At 34.0% G+C, this 19795-nt stretch overlaps 2 protein-coding genes across 2 annotated transcripts in view; one reads left to right on the forward strand and one right to left on the reverse strand.

Annotated features, from left to right (window-relative positions):
• The window catches only part of LOC129798108 (protein abnormal spindle), a 42635-nt gene extending 35583 nt beyond the window's left edge, over positions 1 to 7052 (forward strand). The window contains exons 6-7 of the mRNA XM_055841087.1: positions 1369 to 1670; positions 6603 to 7052. Of these exons, the coding sequence (XP_055697062.1) occupies positions 1369 to 1670; positions 6603 to 6866 (566 nt within the window). The 3' untranslated portion in view covers positions 6867 to 7052. The remainder of the gene's footprint in view (positions 1 to 1368; positions 1671 to 6602) is intronic.
• Positions 6920 to 19795, reverse strand: part of LOC129798126 (allatostatin-A) — a 60724-nt gene continuing 47848 nt past the window's right edge. Inside the window, exons 2-3 of the mRNA XM_055841114.1 lie at positions 14362 to 14807; positions 6920 to 7742 (exon numbers count right to left, since the gene is read on the reverse strand). Of these exons, the coding sequence (XP_055697089.1) occupies positions 7615 to 7742; positions 14362 to 14785 (552 nt within the window). The 5' untranslated portion in view covers positions 14786 to 14807 and the 3' untranslated portion in view covers positions 6920 to 7614. The remainder of the gene's footprint in view (positions 7743 to 14361; positions 14808 to 19795) is intronic.

The following is a 19795-nucleotide window of genomic DNA, read 5'->3' on the forward strand; positions in this document are numbered from 1 at the left end:
GGAAACGATGTTTGACATGAAGATCGTTTTCGAAACGATTTTCGACATGAAGATCGTTTTCAAAATGATATTGGACTTGGAGAACGTTTTCGAAATGATCTTCGATATTAAAATCGTTTTGGAAAGATGTTCGACATTAAGATCGTTTTCGGAATGATCTTCGACTTGAAGCTCGTTTTCGAAACAATGTTCGACATGGAGATCGTTTTTGAAATGATCTTCGCCATGAGGCTCGTTTTCGAAACGATCTTCGATATTAAAATCGTTTTGGAAACGATGTTCAACATGAAGATCGTTTTCGAGATGATATTCGACATGAAGCTCGTTTTGGAAATGATCTTCGACATAATTTTTTTTTGGAAACGATGTTCGACATGAAGATCGTTTTCGAAATGATCTTCGACATGAAGTTCGTTTTCGAAACGATCTTCTACATGAAGCTCGTTTTCGAAACGATCTTCGATATGAAGATTGTTTTCAAAATGATATTCGATTTGGAGAACGTTTTAGAAATGATCTTCGATATTAAAATCGTTTTGGAAACGATGCTCGACATGAAGATCGTTTTCGAAATAATCTTATGGCGTCTACACACTAATAGAAATTTCTTTAGAAAATGCCTTTTTTAAAGAAAATTTCCCCTATCCTCTTCCAGGCAGAAACTTCAGAATTTTTTAAAAATGGTCATTTTTGACGAAAATTTCTACTAATGTGTAGACACCATTAGACATGAAGCTCGTTTTCGAAATGATCTTCGACATGAAGCTGGTTTTCGAAACGATCTTCGACGTGAAGCTCGTTTTCGAGATGATATTCGACTTGGAGAACGTTTTCGAAATGATCTTCGATATTAAAATCGTTTTCGAAACGATCTTCGATATGAATATCGTTTTCAAAGCGATATTTGATTTAGAGAACGTTTTCGAAATGAAATTCAACACGAAGCTCATTTTTGAGACGATATTCAACACGAAGATCGTTTTCACTTTGTTATGGGAAAAATCAAAACAACGAAGCTCCTAATAGTCCTATCATATTATTAAATCCCTTCGTAGTCACTTAGTAACTTCTTTTTCAAATTCTTACTCTGCTATTTCTTAAATTTTTACAACCAAGCACGAAATTTTAGTATGAAAATTCGAAATTTTCTTTGAGTTTTTCGAACAACAACGACATTTTGTGTAAATAGGAAATTACTTACCCTTTAGCTGATACACTTTCCCACTATAAAATTCGAACTGGGAGCACCGTGAGCACTAAGTATGAAAGTTAATCACTTGATTTGTTTAAGGGCTCCAGAATAGTAAATTTCTCAAATTCACTCTCCGCATAGATAAAAAGAAAAACAAACCATGAAATCTCTTTCAGAAAATCTCTCTCGAAGTGTTCCTCATGTTCTGATACCGAATGCTCGCTTTGTGGCCACTTTCTGCTGTTCTGTGATGGCCGAAGCCATTCGATCGGAACCCCATAAATTAATCATCGAAAGCTGTGCTCGAGTTATGTTGAATCTTGCTCGCTATGAGCATACAGTTGAGATTGTCTTCCTGCCAGATGCCTTCACAATTATTGCCCAGATGCTGCTCCGTTGGTCCGATAAGCAATGTGGGATCTTCAACACTCTCTGCACGTTGATCTGGGTATTTATCCAGGACCCCAAAAAGAATAGGGTAAGTAGCGAACTTCTTTTTTCGTACTTCCATTTATGAGACCTTCACATTGGCATAACTTTTCTTTAGTATTTTGCTGAAGGGTAGTAAGTGATTTAATGCGTCAAATCTTGCCTTAAAAATTAAGTCACGCCCTTTTTAGGAATAATAGTCACCTATTTTTAAGAATCAAGTGAATAATGAGTAATAATACGAAGCAATGAAAGGACAATTATAACAAAAAGACACTTCTAAAACAGGATACATCTACATTTTTAAGTACGAGTGATGTAAATATGTTTTTTTTATATCGAATTAAGCCACGCCCCTTGAGAATTAATGCGATGGTTTTTAAAGCCTTATACGTTTTGTTTGCATTCTCTCGCTCAAAAATCCCTACTTTAAAATAAGGTTAGGGTACCCGAGATAAATACTTGAGGATTTCAAAAATTTCCCTTTCTCATAGGAGGGAAGTGGAGCACTTTTGAAATGGGGAAGCTTTGAAATTAGGCTTTTTTTCTCCAATTTTTAACATGATGTATTTTAGCTTCACAAATGGTTTATGGAGATATCAATTCATGTGTTTTTTCATTGTTCTTCCGAGTGTAAATAAAGTTTGGTGAAGAGTTTTAAGGTCAAGAACTTGAGTGGATAGTGTTCAGTGATGAAGTGCAGTGCTAGTGAGTGTAAAAAGAAATTTTCATGATCAGTGAAAAGCTGGAAAGTAAGACTTCCTTTTAGTGAGTATACCTATTGAATTTTCTTTCTCAATGTTCAACTGCTTAGGGCCTCCATAAAAATGTTCTTTCACCAGAGGAAGACGAGCATATCATTTCCGTTTTTTTTGGTAGGTCTCACGCAATTGGACATCAGTTTAATAGTGAGTTATCAATTAAAAAGGAGTGAAGTGATTCAAATAGTAGGTGTTGATTTATAAAGTGGGTACATCGCCGGTAAAACCAGTACCGCTCACACTTAAATGGGGCTCAATTTGGAGATCAAGATCAAAACTTCAAGCTATCAAATATTTCCAATATCAAAATTTCATATTCTAACATGATCAATTTTTAGGACTTACGGCGTTATCACACTTGCACATTAAAATTTTAATGTGAATCACATTAATTGTCACTTGTGAGCGTCCAAATATGTTATTTGTGTCTTTGAGTCACTTAATATTTGGGGTTTTTCTATTTATTGATAAAGAAGTGGACTTGGCCTGCAAAAATAAGTTTAAATTTACCTAAAGCATAAATATTTTTCACATTAAAAAATTAATGAGAAAATCGCATTAATTTTTCGCATTAATGCTATAAATCAATTTGTATCAAATTTTCCGGGCCAAGTCTACCTTTTTATCAACAAATAGATCAAATTTTGAATATAAAATGATTCAAACACACAAATTACACATTTGGACTCTAACCAGCGACAATTAATGTGAATCATATTAAAATTTTAATGTGCAAGTGTGATAACACAGTTAAAATGTGTTAGTTATGAAACAAAATTTCAAGATTTTGCACACTTGATTTCTGAAAAACATCTCATTGTCCCTGCAGAATTTGTTGATTACTGGGGGGCGTGGCCTATTCTGTTGTGAGCGGCACCTTGTGAAGAATGAATTTGAAAATTGTTTAAGATTCAAACGCACGTTCTTACCAATAATTCCCCATTTTAAACATCCACTTGTATCCGCTTGACCCTTTTAAACTTTGAAAAATGTGAAAAACAACTCTTTTTCATATTTTTCTCTGTGGTTCAAAGCTTCTTCTACTTGTAAGGAGCAATTTTCGTCGAAAACTGTTCTTTTGACGAGTTTTTGAACATTTTGTATTTGAAGAAATACTGTCAGTTTCCTAAACAAAAAAATAAATTTGATGTAATTCACTGCCAAGTACTTGGCTGATCAAGTTCCTTTTAAACATAGTAATTTTTATTTATTATTTTTTTATATCTAGTAAATAATTTACTAATATTTAAGATTTCAACTTCGAGTTCGAGAAAAAATCATAAAAACACGTTTTTGTACTTCTAAACTAGGATTAGGCCTTAAGAATTTATGGAGCCCCTTGGTGTCGTTGTTTTTGTTAAAAGCGATTTTTAAAAACTTATTTCTGATAAAAATGAAAGTTTTTGTTCTGATTAACAAAAACCATTTTAAAATATCTAAGAATTAGATTTCTTTATTTATTAAACATATTTAATGCGTTACCTACTTATTTGGTTATTCCTTAATAAATTTCTTGGACTAAATTTAAAGGTGATAAAGCTCTCTATCTAATTTTGTGAAGTATTTAAATTCGTTACTTATATTTTATGTCACAAAATTAGTTTCTAATTAGTTATTATACTTATAAATTTCAACTAAAAAATCATTATCGGATTATAACCGATTTAAATTTGTTCATAGGAGGTTTTAGATTAAAAATTTTCAGGAGAGCTTGATAAGATTGATTACAACACCGTTGTTAAAATGGATGCTTGAATTAAAAGGTAAAAAAATCGAACTTTGATTGACTAAATCGATAGATAAACAAACACGAATATACCACAAAAGTTTCAGAGGCCAATTCAAAGTATTTTCGAAGATACAGAGACGAAAGACAAGGAGCGCCAAGTAAATTTGCTAACGCATGGGCGAACATCAAAAACTCCATTTTTCAGTTTTACGATTTGGCAGAAGAAATAAGAAAGAAAAACTGAGGACCAATTGAAACAAATCAGAATTTATTTTTTATAATTAAATTATCTTGTTATTACACCTAAATGGTGTTTCAAAACCTCATTAAAATATTTTTTACAGCATCTCAAATGCAATATTTTAACCAAGAGTTATGCATTTGCAAGAAAAAAAAAAACATGAAATAAGTTCCGATATCAAGATTCTTTCTGGTTTTTCTTGGTATAAATATGAAATAAACTTATGAAAATTGAATAATTTAAATAATTATTATTTCTTTATAAAAGAAGGTTCACGTTTTCTGCCAATTAAGGAGTGCTTCGACAAGGCACCTTTGCGAAGTACTCTTTAGACCTCCATTTTGTAATTTTTTTTTTTTAAATAAGCATTTTGTCATGTTCATTTCGTCTAAAAAACGCGTAAATGCAAAAAAAAAGTAATTTTTTGGCCTTCTAATTTAGGCCCTAATGCATTGTGAATTCAGAATGAATAGGGGAAAGTACTCTCCCTTCGAACGTTCATGCCTTCGAATAATATGAATTTTCTTTTATTCTCCTTACGGAGTTATCTCTAGAAAATTTCACATTAAAGTTAAAGTGAAAAGTTGCTCATTAAACCTTCAAGAACCACTCGAAATCGCTGTTTTAGTCAGGACACATTGCTAGAATTGCTCAATGTCACGATGGCACACGGGTTGTCAGATGAGTGTTTTTGTTTTTGAAGCATTTCAGTCATTTGAGAGAAAGTGTGCGATTTTTGTGAAGAAGAGGAAGTTTTCCTCCTGTACGCTACTTTATGTCGTGCAAAAGGACCCGCTAAGCGAGAAGAAGGAGGTTCTGGGCGAGAGATTGGCTCCTTGCGCGACCTACACATTGTGTCGTTGAAATTCTCTGGGGCGATTTTTTTGGACATAATAATTTTCTCCGGATGACTTCGGAGGAATTTAAAGAGCTGCTTCAAATTATAGGGTTTTATTTTCAAAAGAAGACTACGAAAATGAGGGAGCCAATATCACCCAAATCCTGACTGAGGTGCGAGTTCCGGCGATTTGTGACTCAATTTGTCACAGCGGTCTGAAAATCATCAAATCAGCTGCCTCTATTTTTGCATTCCCGGAAGTTGTAGTCCCAAATGACGGATTCCTGATGCATAGCCTTAATTAATTCGGCCACCATCTCATTTGACCACGAAATCCTAGAAGTTTATGAAGGAATATATAAAATGTAGATCGAACACATTTTTGTTTAGCTTTTTCCTTACTTATCCTCTGCACTGATCTTTTTCAAGGTCTTTTGTCCTTTCTCCATCTCGTACGCGATAAATAGTAGGTATTAGCACTAGTTTTTATCACAATTTAATCACGAATAAATTGGTGAGAAAATTATGGCGTAGAAACTACCCGAATAAAGTAGTACATGATGAAAATTTAATGAGCAAATTTTGCTCATAAATTTGCTCAGTTCTCATTAATTTGCTCATTAATTATCAATCGTATTTATGCTATTTAAATCTATTTAAACCAATTTTTGTGACTCGAGTCCACTTTTTATCACTAAATGAATAGATTTCTAAAAGCTCTTGACGAAAATTGCAGATTAGGACATATATCAGCAACAATTAATGTGTGAAAATTTAAAACTTTATTAATGTGTTAAAACTTTAGTGTGAAATTCTCTAGTGTGATACCACGACTGACATACAATTATCACGTAATTATTAATAAATGATGATAAGCTACCTAATATTTAATAGAAATGTGTAAGTCTCTTTGGATAAATAAAAGAAAATTTACATTATTCGAAGGCATGAACGTTCGAAAAGAGAGTACTTTCCCCTATATTTGGAAAAACTTGAAAAGGAAAAAAATTGCCCCCAGTGAGCAAAATTCGTTCCTACGGCCCTGTTTCTACTCGAATTTTCTCATTTATTTTCGTTTTAAAAGATATTGTAAAAAAAATATAAAATATATACCTTAACCCTTTAAGGACGATTGGGTCACCGGTGACCCAAAAATGAAACTTTTCCTGCGGCCTTTTAAAGTTATATTTTGCTCTAAAAAGTCAGTTCTGACCCTGAATTTTTGACCTTCTCGTTCTTAAAGGGTTAAACTTTCCAAAAATTCCTATTAGGGCGTAGCCTATTTTTAAGTGAGCGGGGTTTAACTTATTGCAGGCTATTTTAAAAGTAAAGTTATGCTTATGTGCAGTTGCGCTGTTTAATTGAGCGGAGGATAAAGTTTAGGACACTTTTTTTATTTTATTGGATTGCAGAAAATCCGTGAATTCATGGTGACACGCGAGGCTTTCTTCATGTTGAGGGAGATTAGGAAGTTGGTGATACGTAAGGAGAACATGATGAGGAATGTGCAGCGTGGAGTAGATTTTCGCAATCAGGTTGATCAGCAAATGCTGAAGAAATTGCCAACTCTCAAGCCAGATTATGGTGTTATCAGGAATCAAGTGTATGTGTTCAATTGTTCAGTTTTTGCCTTCGAAACGATTCTCAGTAAAATGAACATCAGCATCAAGCCATAAGGGGGTAGGGGACAATGGACATTTTTTTTAGTGTTTGTGAAATTTAAGAAAAATTACTAAAAGACAATAACTTTATTGAATTTATATTCTTTGCAGTATGATCTTTAATTATATTCACCTTCTCATTTGTAATCTAAATATTAACATTACATGGTTATTAAATAAATTTTTTCATGTTTTTTGCAAGATTTTTTTCCATTATATTTTTTTTTACAGAGAATTTAGGTTAATTTTACTCTGCGAATAGGATTTTAGTTTAGTTCTCTTTGTTCTTATTAGATTTTTTTTCTTGGATTAGGACACAAATTTCACTTTTTTTTGGCTCAGACATAAAAGACTTTGAAACACAGTTTTTTTTCATTATAATACAACTACAATAATTTTACAAATATGTTTGTTGTTAAATTGAAGGAATGTTTTTCTAGAAAGATTTTTGCTTTCCTTCGACAGTCAGATGGAAGAAAATTCTAATATATATATATATTCCTATTTTCATCTCAATGAGCAGTTAAATGGACACTTTAGGATAAACTTTATTAATTTTCTATTAGTTTAAAATAAGGATATCGAGAAAGGACTAATTGGTTTCTAAGGAAAAAAAACATAAAGTAAAAATAAGCCATCGAGGAGAGATAGAAATTAAATGACAATTACAGATAGTTCAATGATCTTATTTCTCTCTGTTTCTCTCAAATATTTATTACACATTATTTTCTTTCATTACTCATTTAAATGTTGGTGGTTTTATCTAACGCTTACCAAGGCCGAAATTGTATCGTGAAGCTGATCTTCTTTCCACTGGATCTCCATTTTTGGACATCATGTACCTCTTGCCAAGTCCAAAACTGTATGGTCGACCTCTCTTGATGTCCAAAGCTGCAATAACAAATAAAGTTTTCCGGATAAACACTTCCATCCAAGTGAAATGGTGTGCAAAAATATTTTGTGAAGGGAAAACTTTAACAAATTAGGGGAAGGTTTTGCACCTTCGTAATGTTGCAGCTTCGTAAAAGTTGATTTTTTTCCAAGTTACTAAATGAATTTCATCCATGGACATATAATCTAAAATCTAGTCCTACATCTCACATTTCCTGACAAACTTGGAAGCCTAGGCCTTTTTTCCTGGGTCCAAGAGGTAAAATTAAAAAATGGGCCTAAAATCGTAATTCTGATGTGTAATATTTTATGCATTTTTGCACACTGCAAGTGTCTTTTCGAAAAAGCAACTATTCCAAGTTGTAGAGGGTTTATTAGGGTTAATATCTACCGTGAAAATCTTTTGCTTGAAGGGGGTCGTATTTGTGGGTGGAGGAAAATTCATAAAAATTACCACCCTTGCAGCTCGGGAAAATTGAGTTTTGCAGCTTCGTAAAAACATCTGTCAAAATTACTGACCACCGAATTTGAGAATTCCTCACTGTTTTGAGTCACACTGTGCACGACGCTCGGGATATTTGACTCATCAGAGGTTCCACTGAATAAATTCACAAGAAAATTGGGATATTAAACAATTTTCACTAAAATCTCGAAGGAAAACACGCACTTCCCCATCAAAATGAGACTTCATCAGATGTTTTTATTTCACTTCTGTCAAATTAAATATTAAGCCTGAATCGGCTTATGGCAGGTGTGATTCTTTCATTCGCCATGCGGTGCGTTTTGAGAATTTTTCATCCAATTTCCTTTGTTTTCAAGTGGAATTTTCCACATTTTACTTAAAATTAATCACTGGTAATTTTAAGAATCACTGATTTTCAAAAAATGTTCTGTAAGACAGATTTGAGACGTTAGAGAAAAAATAAGGATTACAATATCTGTGATTACTACTTTTTGATTTGTGCAATGATAGACTGCTTATGGTAGATGTGATTCTTTAATTGCCACTGTGATGTATTTTGAGTATTTCTCATTCAGTTTTCCTTGTTTTAAAGTGGAACTTCCCACATTTCACTTTAAATTGGTGGCTGGTCATTTTTGAAATCAGTTACGTCCGAAATATGTTCTGTAAGACCAATTGGAGGTGTTAGAGAAAATCCGAGAATTACAATAGGTGTGATTATGAGAGAATCATACCTAACCAAGCCCTATAGCCAACGGCCGCAGCGATTCCACTGGATTTCCAGCAGCCTTTTCTGCCATGTCCGCTGATTTTACCGCTAAAAATCCGCGTGGAATTCCCTGGATTTTACCGCTCAAAATCCGGATGAAATTTGACGCTAAATTTCTTCCTAGTGTTCCATGGACGTTTGCGGAACTCCGTATAGGACCGTCTAATAAGAAATGTCCGCGAGTTTCCATGGACTTTTCTCCGACGAATATTTCCACGGCTTTTCCTATGGATTATTAGCGTATGATCGCCAGTCAGCCCTTTAAAAATTCGGAAAAATCCTCTATATTTCCGCGAAATTATCCGTGGAAACTTCCATGCAACGGCCTTAGAGGCTTCCGTGGTTTAATATTACGGAATTCCACGACTTTTCCAGTGGATTTTTTAAATATATTTTTCTTCAAAATAATTCCAAAAATTGATTAAAAATATCGTGGAACTTTCATAAAGAATTTCTAGAAATAACATCCACAAATATGGACGATCAGTGCCAATTGGCAGCTTAGAACTTGGAGAGTATTCACCTATCAGACGAACACTCAATTGTTCTACTTTTGAGTTGAAAATATTGCTACCATATCGTTCATTTGAGTGAAAAATAATTGCAGAATTTTCGCGTTTATTTCCATGGAGTCTTGGTCGGAAAGATATCAGAAAATATACTCGGAATGTTCAAAGAAAATTTTGAATCAATTTCCAGGGAATGCTCTCAGATATGTTGCAAGAAAATTCCTCGGACTTTTTTTCTAGGAAATTCACGCGAAAAAAAGCTGATAACCGCAGAATTCCAAGCGGAATATTAGCGTTTATTTCCACGGAAACTCTCGCGGAAAAATAGAAGACAAATTCCAGGGAATTTTCTGTTACTGTGAAACTTTGCGGCCGATCGGCTACAGGGAGCTCTTATCTGACTGTCAGAATGCAGGGAAAAATGGTTTTCAAAAAATCAATTTTCAAAAAACCAATGGTGTCAAAAAACATGTGTTAGAAAAATAGATTAAAATTGATTTTTAATGCGTGATACCTCCTACAAATGGTGAAAACAAGTAGATGAAAGTTCCATCTAAGTAGTGATGCTCAAATTTTTGTGTCCGGTGTAGTGTTTTCGTGGAAAATGAGGCCTACAGAGGTGGGAAAAAGTTGTACGAAGCTGAGTTAATCGGGGCACCTTCGTAAAAAATGCCGTTACATTTTCATTTTCCTGTAGAGGAAAATCCAAGGACTTCCAGGAATTTTGTGTGGTGGAATTATAAACCCAATAAGTGAGAGATTTTTTTGACATAGTGACATAATTGATTCGGTGTGTGTGGCATTCAGTAAAAAATCTTAAATATTGGACTCCTTTTTTAATACGAACCTACAAAACATTTCCCTATATTTTGCAGCTGTTGCACCAATGATTTCGCGTGGGATAGCTCCGTACGATAAAAATTGTGTAAAGTGAATGTTCAAACTCATTTTTCCCGTAAGTATTTAAAATAAAATTGCATCATTCCCCTGTTACCATTTAATCCCATTAACCTAATTTTGATTTTATTTCCGCCAAAATTTTATGTTCAACCATTTGACACCCCAATTCATTAGCAAAATCATTCATAATGTCACAAAAGTAATTTTATTGAGTGGCATTTTATTTACATATCCCAAACATTTTTCCAATAATTGTGTAATTTAATTTTAAAATGACAATAATATTCATCAAAATCCTTTTTAAAACACCCAGCATTAACTCCTAAAACCAATTATTCGTTAAGGGTTTTAAAAAGCCACAAATTGAAATGCAAAATTGTTAACAAGAATGGTCTATGAAATGGTTTCACTGAACTTCTTTTCATCCATGAATTGTTTAAGTTTCATGATTAATGATGCTAGACAAGCTGTTATGGCTCAATCTTCCGCATTGGAAGAGCTATCAACTTTTAAAGACATTTTACAGGAGGATATTTGCTTTCATGAGCTCTTTTAAAGGTATATTTCTGTCATTTAAAACCCGAACCAGAAGTAAGTGGAAGTACTATTTTTGAACTTCAATAAATTCCTCAACAGGTAAATTTCTGATCCATTAAAAAAGGTGTTAAGCATTCAATGGCTCACAACTCCCACTGAAAGGAAACTTGAGCGCTAAATCGAATGAAAACTATTCTATAAACTTCATTTGATGATATTTGAGTGAAATGGAAAGATGGAATAGATAGTAAACTGCCATTAAAGTACTAAGAACATGAAAAGTTTGTTTAACGACCGCTAGAAGTTCACACTTCTTGTGTTTGAAGCGTTTGAAGGCTTGTCTTGGACCTTTCAGGACTTTAAAAACTATCAAATATTTTATAGAGAATATATGTTATCAAAAGAGTGAGTGTTCCTCATGATACGTTCAAATCTCTATCTAACGATTTTTGTGCATAAAATGCAATATTGCGACTTCAGGGTATAAATAGTGCAATTATTTAGGCACATAGGATAAGTGTATCAAATTTCGTCCAGCTTGCAATTTCGGCCACTTTCTCTCCCCAAATTTCCATTTTTTTTTGTTTTTGCATGCTCTGCAAGTTTTCAGATTATACAATGCTAAGAAACAAAAAAATGTTGCTTTGACGAACTAGATTGTGTGAAAAAGATTAAGAATTCCGGAAGGCAAGAAACTATGAGAATCAATGTGGCCGAAATATTGTCCAAAGCTATGTCTACATTTTTACTTATTTCAAAATGTATTAAGAATGATTTTAGAGAAAACAAATACGATTAACTGTCTACAAGGTTCCAAGCAACATTTCTTAAAAAGGACTAACAAAAGAATCAATTTGCAATAAAAACATTGAATTTCAAATTTAACACATTAACGCTGGCATATGCCACTATGCCGAAATTTGGTACACTTACCCTAGTTCACAGAATATTCACTTAGTCACCCCTCAGATTTGTTTCTTTTAACCTTTTAAGGTCTCTACACATTGGGAAATATTTTCGTCATAAAAGGTTTTTTGAGGTTTCGGTGGAAACGTGAAACGTGAAAACGGTAAAACGTCAAAACAGTGGAAACGTGATAAAAAAAGGTTTATTAACCGTGTAATTATTTTCCAACAAACTAATTTTCTTTACGTGATTTTAAGCTTTTTGACCGATTGAAAGTTCTCTTGTCTTTTCTCTCTCGTCTTAAGATTTTTTGATAAGGTCTATGATCACAATGTAAGGAATTTTAAGCTATCATTAATTTGTAAGTGAATAATATTATGGCAAAAACAAAAAATATGAACTCGAATTACAAAAAACGTACTGGGTGCTAGATTTTTTTGAGTACAACATAGTGAAAAAACTTTTCTAAATTTATTAGAACTTTTTAAAGACCTTAAAATTCTTTAAAGAATGTACATGATAAACAATCATAAAAATTACGCTTCTAAAAACAAAAATAAGCAATAGAAAATTAAAATTTTTAAGCAAAAAAAAATTTAAGCAAATTCATTAAAAAGAAATCGCCTGCGGGTATGCAAATTTTCTTGATGCATAATGTCATTTCGCGCGTTTTTTCGATCCCGAAAATGTGCATAATCCCGGGACTGAGTGTATTTACTAATAATAAAAATATTCTTAAAAATCATTCCTTAATCTCCAACTTTTGCGTAAACACACGACATTTTTGGGCAAGACGGTATAGAATATATGGATTAATTTAATAAAATATTCTACTATCAATGATCTAGTAACTAACATAAAATAATATCCCTTTCTATTAAAATTTCACATTTTAATTGATTTTTTCGGACTCCGATAGAGTCAACGAATCCAATATAGTCAACAGGCATGGAAATAATTAGTTGACTCTATCGAGGTCCCACTGTAATTCCAAATAATATGGTTTTGGTCGTTTTGGTGGTGTTAGAGGGGAATGGAGGGAGAAGGAAAAAAATATCTGGAGATAATGTTTTTTATTGGGGGTCACCGAAGGTCAGAAGCTGATATCTTTTACCGTTTACGCTCCAGAGCGGTGACAAGTTGAAACTAATCTGATTATAACTGCTTTCCCTTTGAGCTCGAGCAGTAAAAGTAGCAGTAAAACAGAAGGGGGGGGGGGGTACTCAAACCGGTACTCAAACCGGTACTCAAACCGGTACTCAAAACTATGTTTTTTGGGATTGCTCGAAAACGCGTCTTGCGATTTTTTTTTCATTTTTGGATATGTTTTAGAGATTATCCAGGCGAAAATTTCGTCCATATCCGAAAACATCGTTGAATCCTTTCTAATAATTTTACAAGGTCAAAGGTTAAAAAGACACTAGAGAGCGCATTTATCAAGCAAATGGGGTCATGTTTTGGGGTCGTTGGAAAGGTCTTGGAATTTCCTGCAAAACTGAACCGGTTCCAATCGGTTTTGAATCGGTAATGAACCGGTTCATAACCGATAAAAAATTTTTATCTGAAAATCAATCCTATTACAGTAGAGTTCCTCAAATTTGAACATTTGGGGGGTATAGATGACATTTCTCCCTCCTCAAATTTGAACGATATTTTCAAAAACGTAACGGAATTCATGTGAAATGCACTTTCCGTCAATTAAGATAAACAACTTTAGAGAATATATCAATGTAATTTATTGTGAAATAAATTAAATTTGTTGCGGAAGTTAATATAAAACGATAATATTGAGGAAATACCAGAGAAAAATGGCACTCCACGCAAAACTTTCTTCACATAATCTCAAATTTTACATTTTGAACTCAACTGCCGTTCAAATTTGAGGAGTTCAAATCTGATGGTAAGTCAGCTCTTTGCAAACAAAGAGAAAATATCGTTTGAAGGTTCCCTCTGTGCGGATCATGCCTATATTCCCCTAGTAGGAGAAAACTTTCAGGCTTTGCAAACACTTTGCTTCTAAGACTTCATATTTTCCCATATTCCTTTAATAAACTTGATCTGTGTATGGCAATGTATTTTTAATAGCTAGTATTAAGTCACACATTTCTTGAAAGAAATTTAAGAAACAAAGGAAAATGGGAATAATAAGAAATGTTCGAAGTCAGAGTATGTGCGAAGGCTGGAAGCCTTCTTGTATGTAAGCCTTGAAGGGACTTATTTAGAGAATATTATAACTTCTAAACGGAAAATGGGAAATTGAAGGTGCCATCCACCTTTAAACTTTCTCGGAGTGAATTGTTCACGGCGACTGATGCTCACACAGTGAAGTACGGAGACGATTGAATCGAACAAAACGTCTTGCAACCTTCAACACTTGCCTAGGGATAATAGATTGAGTTTGTTATAAAAATGAAGGATTGGGATTGGCAGGTTTCGCCGTCAACTGGGGTAACAATTGTCGAATGGGCCATACGTTCTACACCTATAAGATTTTAACAAGAAAAAAAAAAGAAATTGTGAAAAGAATAAACTTACCATCGGGTTTGTCAGCAATTGGGTACATCACTGGCCATGACTCGTAAGCATCCACAGCATCTTGGTACTCATCATCGTCTCCACTCCGTTTCCCCAGTCCGAATGAGTAGGGCCGGGCTCGTTTGCCCAGCCCAAAGTTATACATGGGAAGTCGTTTAATAGTGCCACCTGAAGATTCAGCTGCTGAGGCATAGGGATCTGACCGCCTTCCGAGGCCAAATACATAGCGATTCGCCGCTTTTTTGTCCACCAGCGTCTCCAGGGGCTCCAGATCCCTCTGAGGGAGGCCATTGTGGGAGCCACTGGAGGACAGGAGGGAGTTGAGGCTGTAACCGTCTTCACGATCATTGAGGGCATCACTCGTGGCGAACACTGCGACACAGAAGCCACCGAGGAGGAATAGCGGGATGAACATTGGACGCATTGTGTGTGGCTCGAAATTGACTCTGCAAAAAACACGAGATGAAAGTTGGAAATTGAAAAGATAATGAGAATTTCCAGAAGTTGAATAACTGATTGACTGAGCAAAGTAATTCTTCTATTATATTGACAATCTGGGCATATTCTTAATTAATTTCAATTGAATATTCCATTAGGTTTAGGCTACCGTGAACGTTTAAATCTGCGTGAGAATTTGAACTTTTATGGGGAATTCGGGATGGGGGATTGAAGGGAGGTCGCAATGAGTGACAAATTGAGACTTTTAGAACATCTTCCGGCCAAATGGAAATCATTTTTCTTAGCGACACGCCTCGCAGCGAAAACTTTACCCCCATTTTCGGGGTACTAATTGAGGGTAGCAAGAGACCAATTAATTATGGAGAGAGTGTCCGGATGTTGAAGTGTTGAAGAACTTGCAAATTATTCTCACACTCTGGTTTCTATAGCGCACAATGACATGCGGATGAGATGCGTAGACCAAAAGGAGTAAATATACTCATCAATTCGCAAATTGTGTTAATTGAAAATTTCACAGATACGAAGAGGATCTTTCGGTGGTTTGTGCCAAATTTGAATTCTCGATGATTTATTGAGAGACTATTTCTGACCACCATGTCCATGTAGTTCAATTATCTATCAATCATTTGTTCATCTAACGCATCTCGCCTTCATTATACAGCGTATTGTCCCTAGGCCGTCCACGCAGGACAATAAATATTTATCATTTTCCATCTGAACAGAAAGCTCCTTCAAGCGAAATCTTTTCTCTTTATATTCCCGCCGAAAAAGAATAATCTAACTTTCAATATCCGGAAGGGACATTTCTGAATAATTTTATAGCCTAGAGATATGGTGTGTCGTCTTTTCTTCTTCATTTGTCTCCTTGATGTCATTGACGTTCCTCAAGACAAGAGACTGATGTCTGAGATACTCGACAGAAAAAGCCAAAAATGGGAAGGAGAAAGTTAGCAGAAAATTTTTTTGGTGGTAAAGAACAGAGAATGGAAGGATTGAAATGAGTTTGAAAAGTAATTTTGTCAGAATGTCTGACACAGTCGATTCACTGAAGCGACAAATATTTAATAAATATTTTTTTCCTGTCACTCGTGTCGATTAATCGGATGCCAACATATTTCTATCGTTAACAAAAGGACAAAGGGTAAATCAATTTCACACTGTGTAATGCCACAATATTCTAATAAGGGTGGAATTTCACAGCCACCACACCAATCCATTTCCATCCGTGACACTTTCAGTGTTTTCCTAGTTATTTGCGATTTTCTGCAATTGAAATCAGGCACACATACAGATATATAAATATGTATATAGCTTGGTATTTCAGATATATAAATAAGTATGTATCGATGTATTGTATTGCTTGCAAGCTTAAAAGCTTCTTATACATAGTTGAAAGGGTTGGAAGTATCAGATCTTTTGACACAGATACTATAAGCAAATGATAGAGAAGAGCTGGGCAGATCAGACAGGAACGCATCCCAAGTAGCAATTTGGAATAAGATTACCGTTGGATGTATGTATTCTGGATTCCAAAAACGGGTCCTATGACGATCATCAGAGAGTCAAATGACACTAAGTGGGGAATAATATGACGGTAATTACGGAAGTCATTTGGCGTCATAATAACTCTGAGATTACCCGCCCATGACTAAAATATGACGCCGACTTCCAGTGACTTCCAGTGTCCCTATAAGAAATCTTCCCCTCAATGGGCTACCTATTTAGTGAAAATTTTAAAAGATTTTTTTGTGTTGTTGCCATCCAGTGGGAAAATTTTCGACATGTCGAATGGCTCATTCAGCAATAGTCGAACGGCAAGAATCTTCGTAAATGTGAGTAGTGAATTAGGGAAAAATTAGAGAAATTTACTTAGAACATAGTAGAAAACGATCGAAAATGTGAAGAATTGTTGAGAAAATAGTGTCTCCGATGGTAGTACAATACAAAGTTGTGAAGTGCACTGGATGGCTTCATTCAAAGTGCATACGTCGATTTCGTACCTATGTGGTCGAGAAGGACGCCAAATGCATTGTTTTTGGCGCGTCATTTTTTTTATACGGAAAAAGACCGTCATTTGGAGTCGCTTTTGTTGCTGCATGGCAGAGTAAATTTTAGAACCGTAAAATAACGATTATATTACTAATTTAATCTTAAGTAATTCTGTGACCCAAATTCGACGCGAATACGACTAATTTTTAAGATTCCAATTAGGAGTAGAGTTGGTAAATTTCAAGAAATTTCATGAGTTTCCGACTAATGTAGGTGGCCACAGCTGTGAAATTTCTGAAATTTTACCAACTCTAATTGAAACGCTCAGAGCAGAAGTGGTCTCCTTAGTATGCATTTTTCTATTAAAAGAGTCCACTTCTGCTCTGAGCGTCTCAATTAGGAGTAATATTTTTGACCATTTCTTGTACACCTAAAACCAGTCATTTTTGAGTCAGAGTAATTTTTTGCTGATTGGGTATGACTTTCGAAAAAATGAGATATAGGGGCTAAAAATTAGTAAATGGAAACTGTGTTGTATATTTTTAAATAATCAATCCAGAAAAGAAATTGATTGGTACAATTTTCCTAATACAAACCTCTATAGGGATCAAACCGACCTATAGGGATCTGCGCACGGAGTGCGTCCATTTATGCGCGCTGCACGCAATCTGATTTACGATTTACGATTTTATGCGCGCAAAATGCGCGCGGCAGCAAAAAGCTTATAGCTCGGGTCAGGGGTTATGGATAGACTTAAGTATTTTTTTGTTTGATAGGTATAATCTGCGACTACAACATACTAAAATTTCAGCCCGATTCACAAAGGAATTTCTGAGTTTTAGCTTAGAAAATTTAAAAAGCTTGTTTTTTAATAATAGCACCCCTAGCGGTAGTTTTATGAACTTGCGATGTTAGAGGAGGAAGTGGCATTTCACGAGAGATTTCCAAAATTAGAAATTATAACCGGAGTTATGGCCATTTTAAGATTTTTTTTGGATCCTTATAGCTCGAGTCAGGGGGTCGGGGGACCTTAAGTTTGGTATTGATCGAAAGCTCTTAGGCCCAGCTATAACATACTAAGATTTGAGCCCAATCTATGTTTATTATTTATTATTTTAAATTGTTATTATTTATTATTTAAATTCTTATTATTTAAAATTGTTTATTATTTTAAAACTTTTTTTGCAAAAAATTATTTCCCATAATCGTAAACTTATTTGTCACTTATTTGGATTACTAAACTTACTTATTAATTGTTTTTGAGAAATTAAATCGATAAAGCTTAAACTCTCAGTTTTTTTTTTAATTTATCTTTCAATATATTTACATGAAAAAATAATTGTTAAATATAAGCAGTATTACTAAAAATAAGACTAAAAAACTTTGTCTTTACTAAGTTCCTATTTTTGCATATTTGAGGAGGAGTTCAAAAATAATTGCAATTATTTTAACTAAGTTAGAAGTCTTATGATCTTAAAAATAAGATTTTTTAAAAATATAAAATAATAAAATAAATGTAGGAAAAAAGTGCTTTTACCATTTATTTATAGTTGTTTATTATTGATATTTTCCATTTTCTGTGAATATTTTGCAGTATTTTATTTCATAAATGATAATAAAAAAAGTTTCTATGGTTTTATAAATTTCAAAAAATCATGCATTTTAATTAAACATTGAAATTCCTGGAGTTTTTTTTTTATAAAAATACTGAGGTTCAATGTAAATACATGTAGTGAACTTTAACACCAGTCTTATCACATTGTGTTAATCACCATGGTACACAATCTGCTACCTTACGTGTAGCTTAACTGGGAAAAATCTCTTTTCGTTTTTTCCTACGTTGTGTATAATCTGTGTTGGTTCAATGCAAATTTTTTCTGTAGCAATTAACACTTTAATTCTAATGAAAATTTAAATGTATTCGAAGATTACTTCCTTCCCTCCTTTACCTGGGGATAGTATTTGAAGGAATAGTACGAGGAATTTGCTGCTTCAGAGATGAAAGGGTGAATTTGCAAAATTAGTTTGAAGAGGAAAATGTGGCAGGTTATACTATGATGAGGAGACTATTGCTCGAATTTCATGGAAAGAGTATGTTGCAATTTTTTGAAATCTTGAAATTTTAGGTCCTGTATCCCTAATAACTGTTTATTTAATGAAATTTTACTAATTTTTCATTTTGAGGAAAATTATGTCACTTTGTGTTTCAGTTCGTTATGAGATCTTAAGACCAGTTGGATAAAGATAGCGTCTTAGGGCTTTTTTTCGGGGCCACTGGGATCAATTGTATGACCTACACTTTTTTTTAACATTTTCTAAAAGACCTACAAAGCTCTGAATCGCGTATTTCTTAACTGATTTGGGGAAATTCAAAAAACATTTAAAAGGTTTTTTAAGTCCTGGACAAATTTAAAATGGCTAACTAGAAAAAACGATATGTTTTCGGATAATTAATTTTTAACCGAAATCCAATCCAGAAACCTAATTCGATTCGAAACTCTTAATACATAAAAAAAGTGACACAGAATTGAGAATTTTACCAAATACTTAGGGTAATTGTGCCAAATTTTGGCATAGTTGCATATAAGCACCGAAGTCCTAAGTTTGAAATGCAATATTTTTAATTCATATTGATATTTTTTGTTACTTCCTTTTCGGGAAGGTTGTGTGGAACCGTGAAAACTAGTTTATCATCTTTGTTTTCTTTAAATCACTTCCTAAAATATTGAAAAATTAATTAAAATGTGGAAATTTCTTTGTGTAATATTCCGGCCACTTTGAGTGATATTCCGGCCATCTTTTTTCTGACCACCTTTTGTGACGCAACGGATAGAAAATTTCAAAACGTCAAACGGAACGAGTTTAATAGTTTAATAAGTTTATATGACCCACAAGCCCAGAGATCTTCCGTGTAATTTGTCCTGAAGACCTGAAGAGTAGCATCTCAAATTTACGCGCAGATTCCCGTAGGAATTTGCCCTTCCTG

This window comes from Phlebotomus papatasi, chromosome 1, assembly GCF_024763615.1.
Source record: "Phlebotomus papatasi isolate M1 chromosome 1, Ppap_2.1, whole genome shotgun sequence".
Lineage (NCBI taxonomy): Eukaryota > Metazoa > Arthropoda > Insecta > Diptera > Psychodidae > Phlebotomus > Phlebotomus papatasi.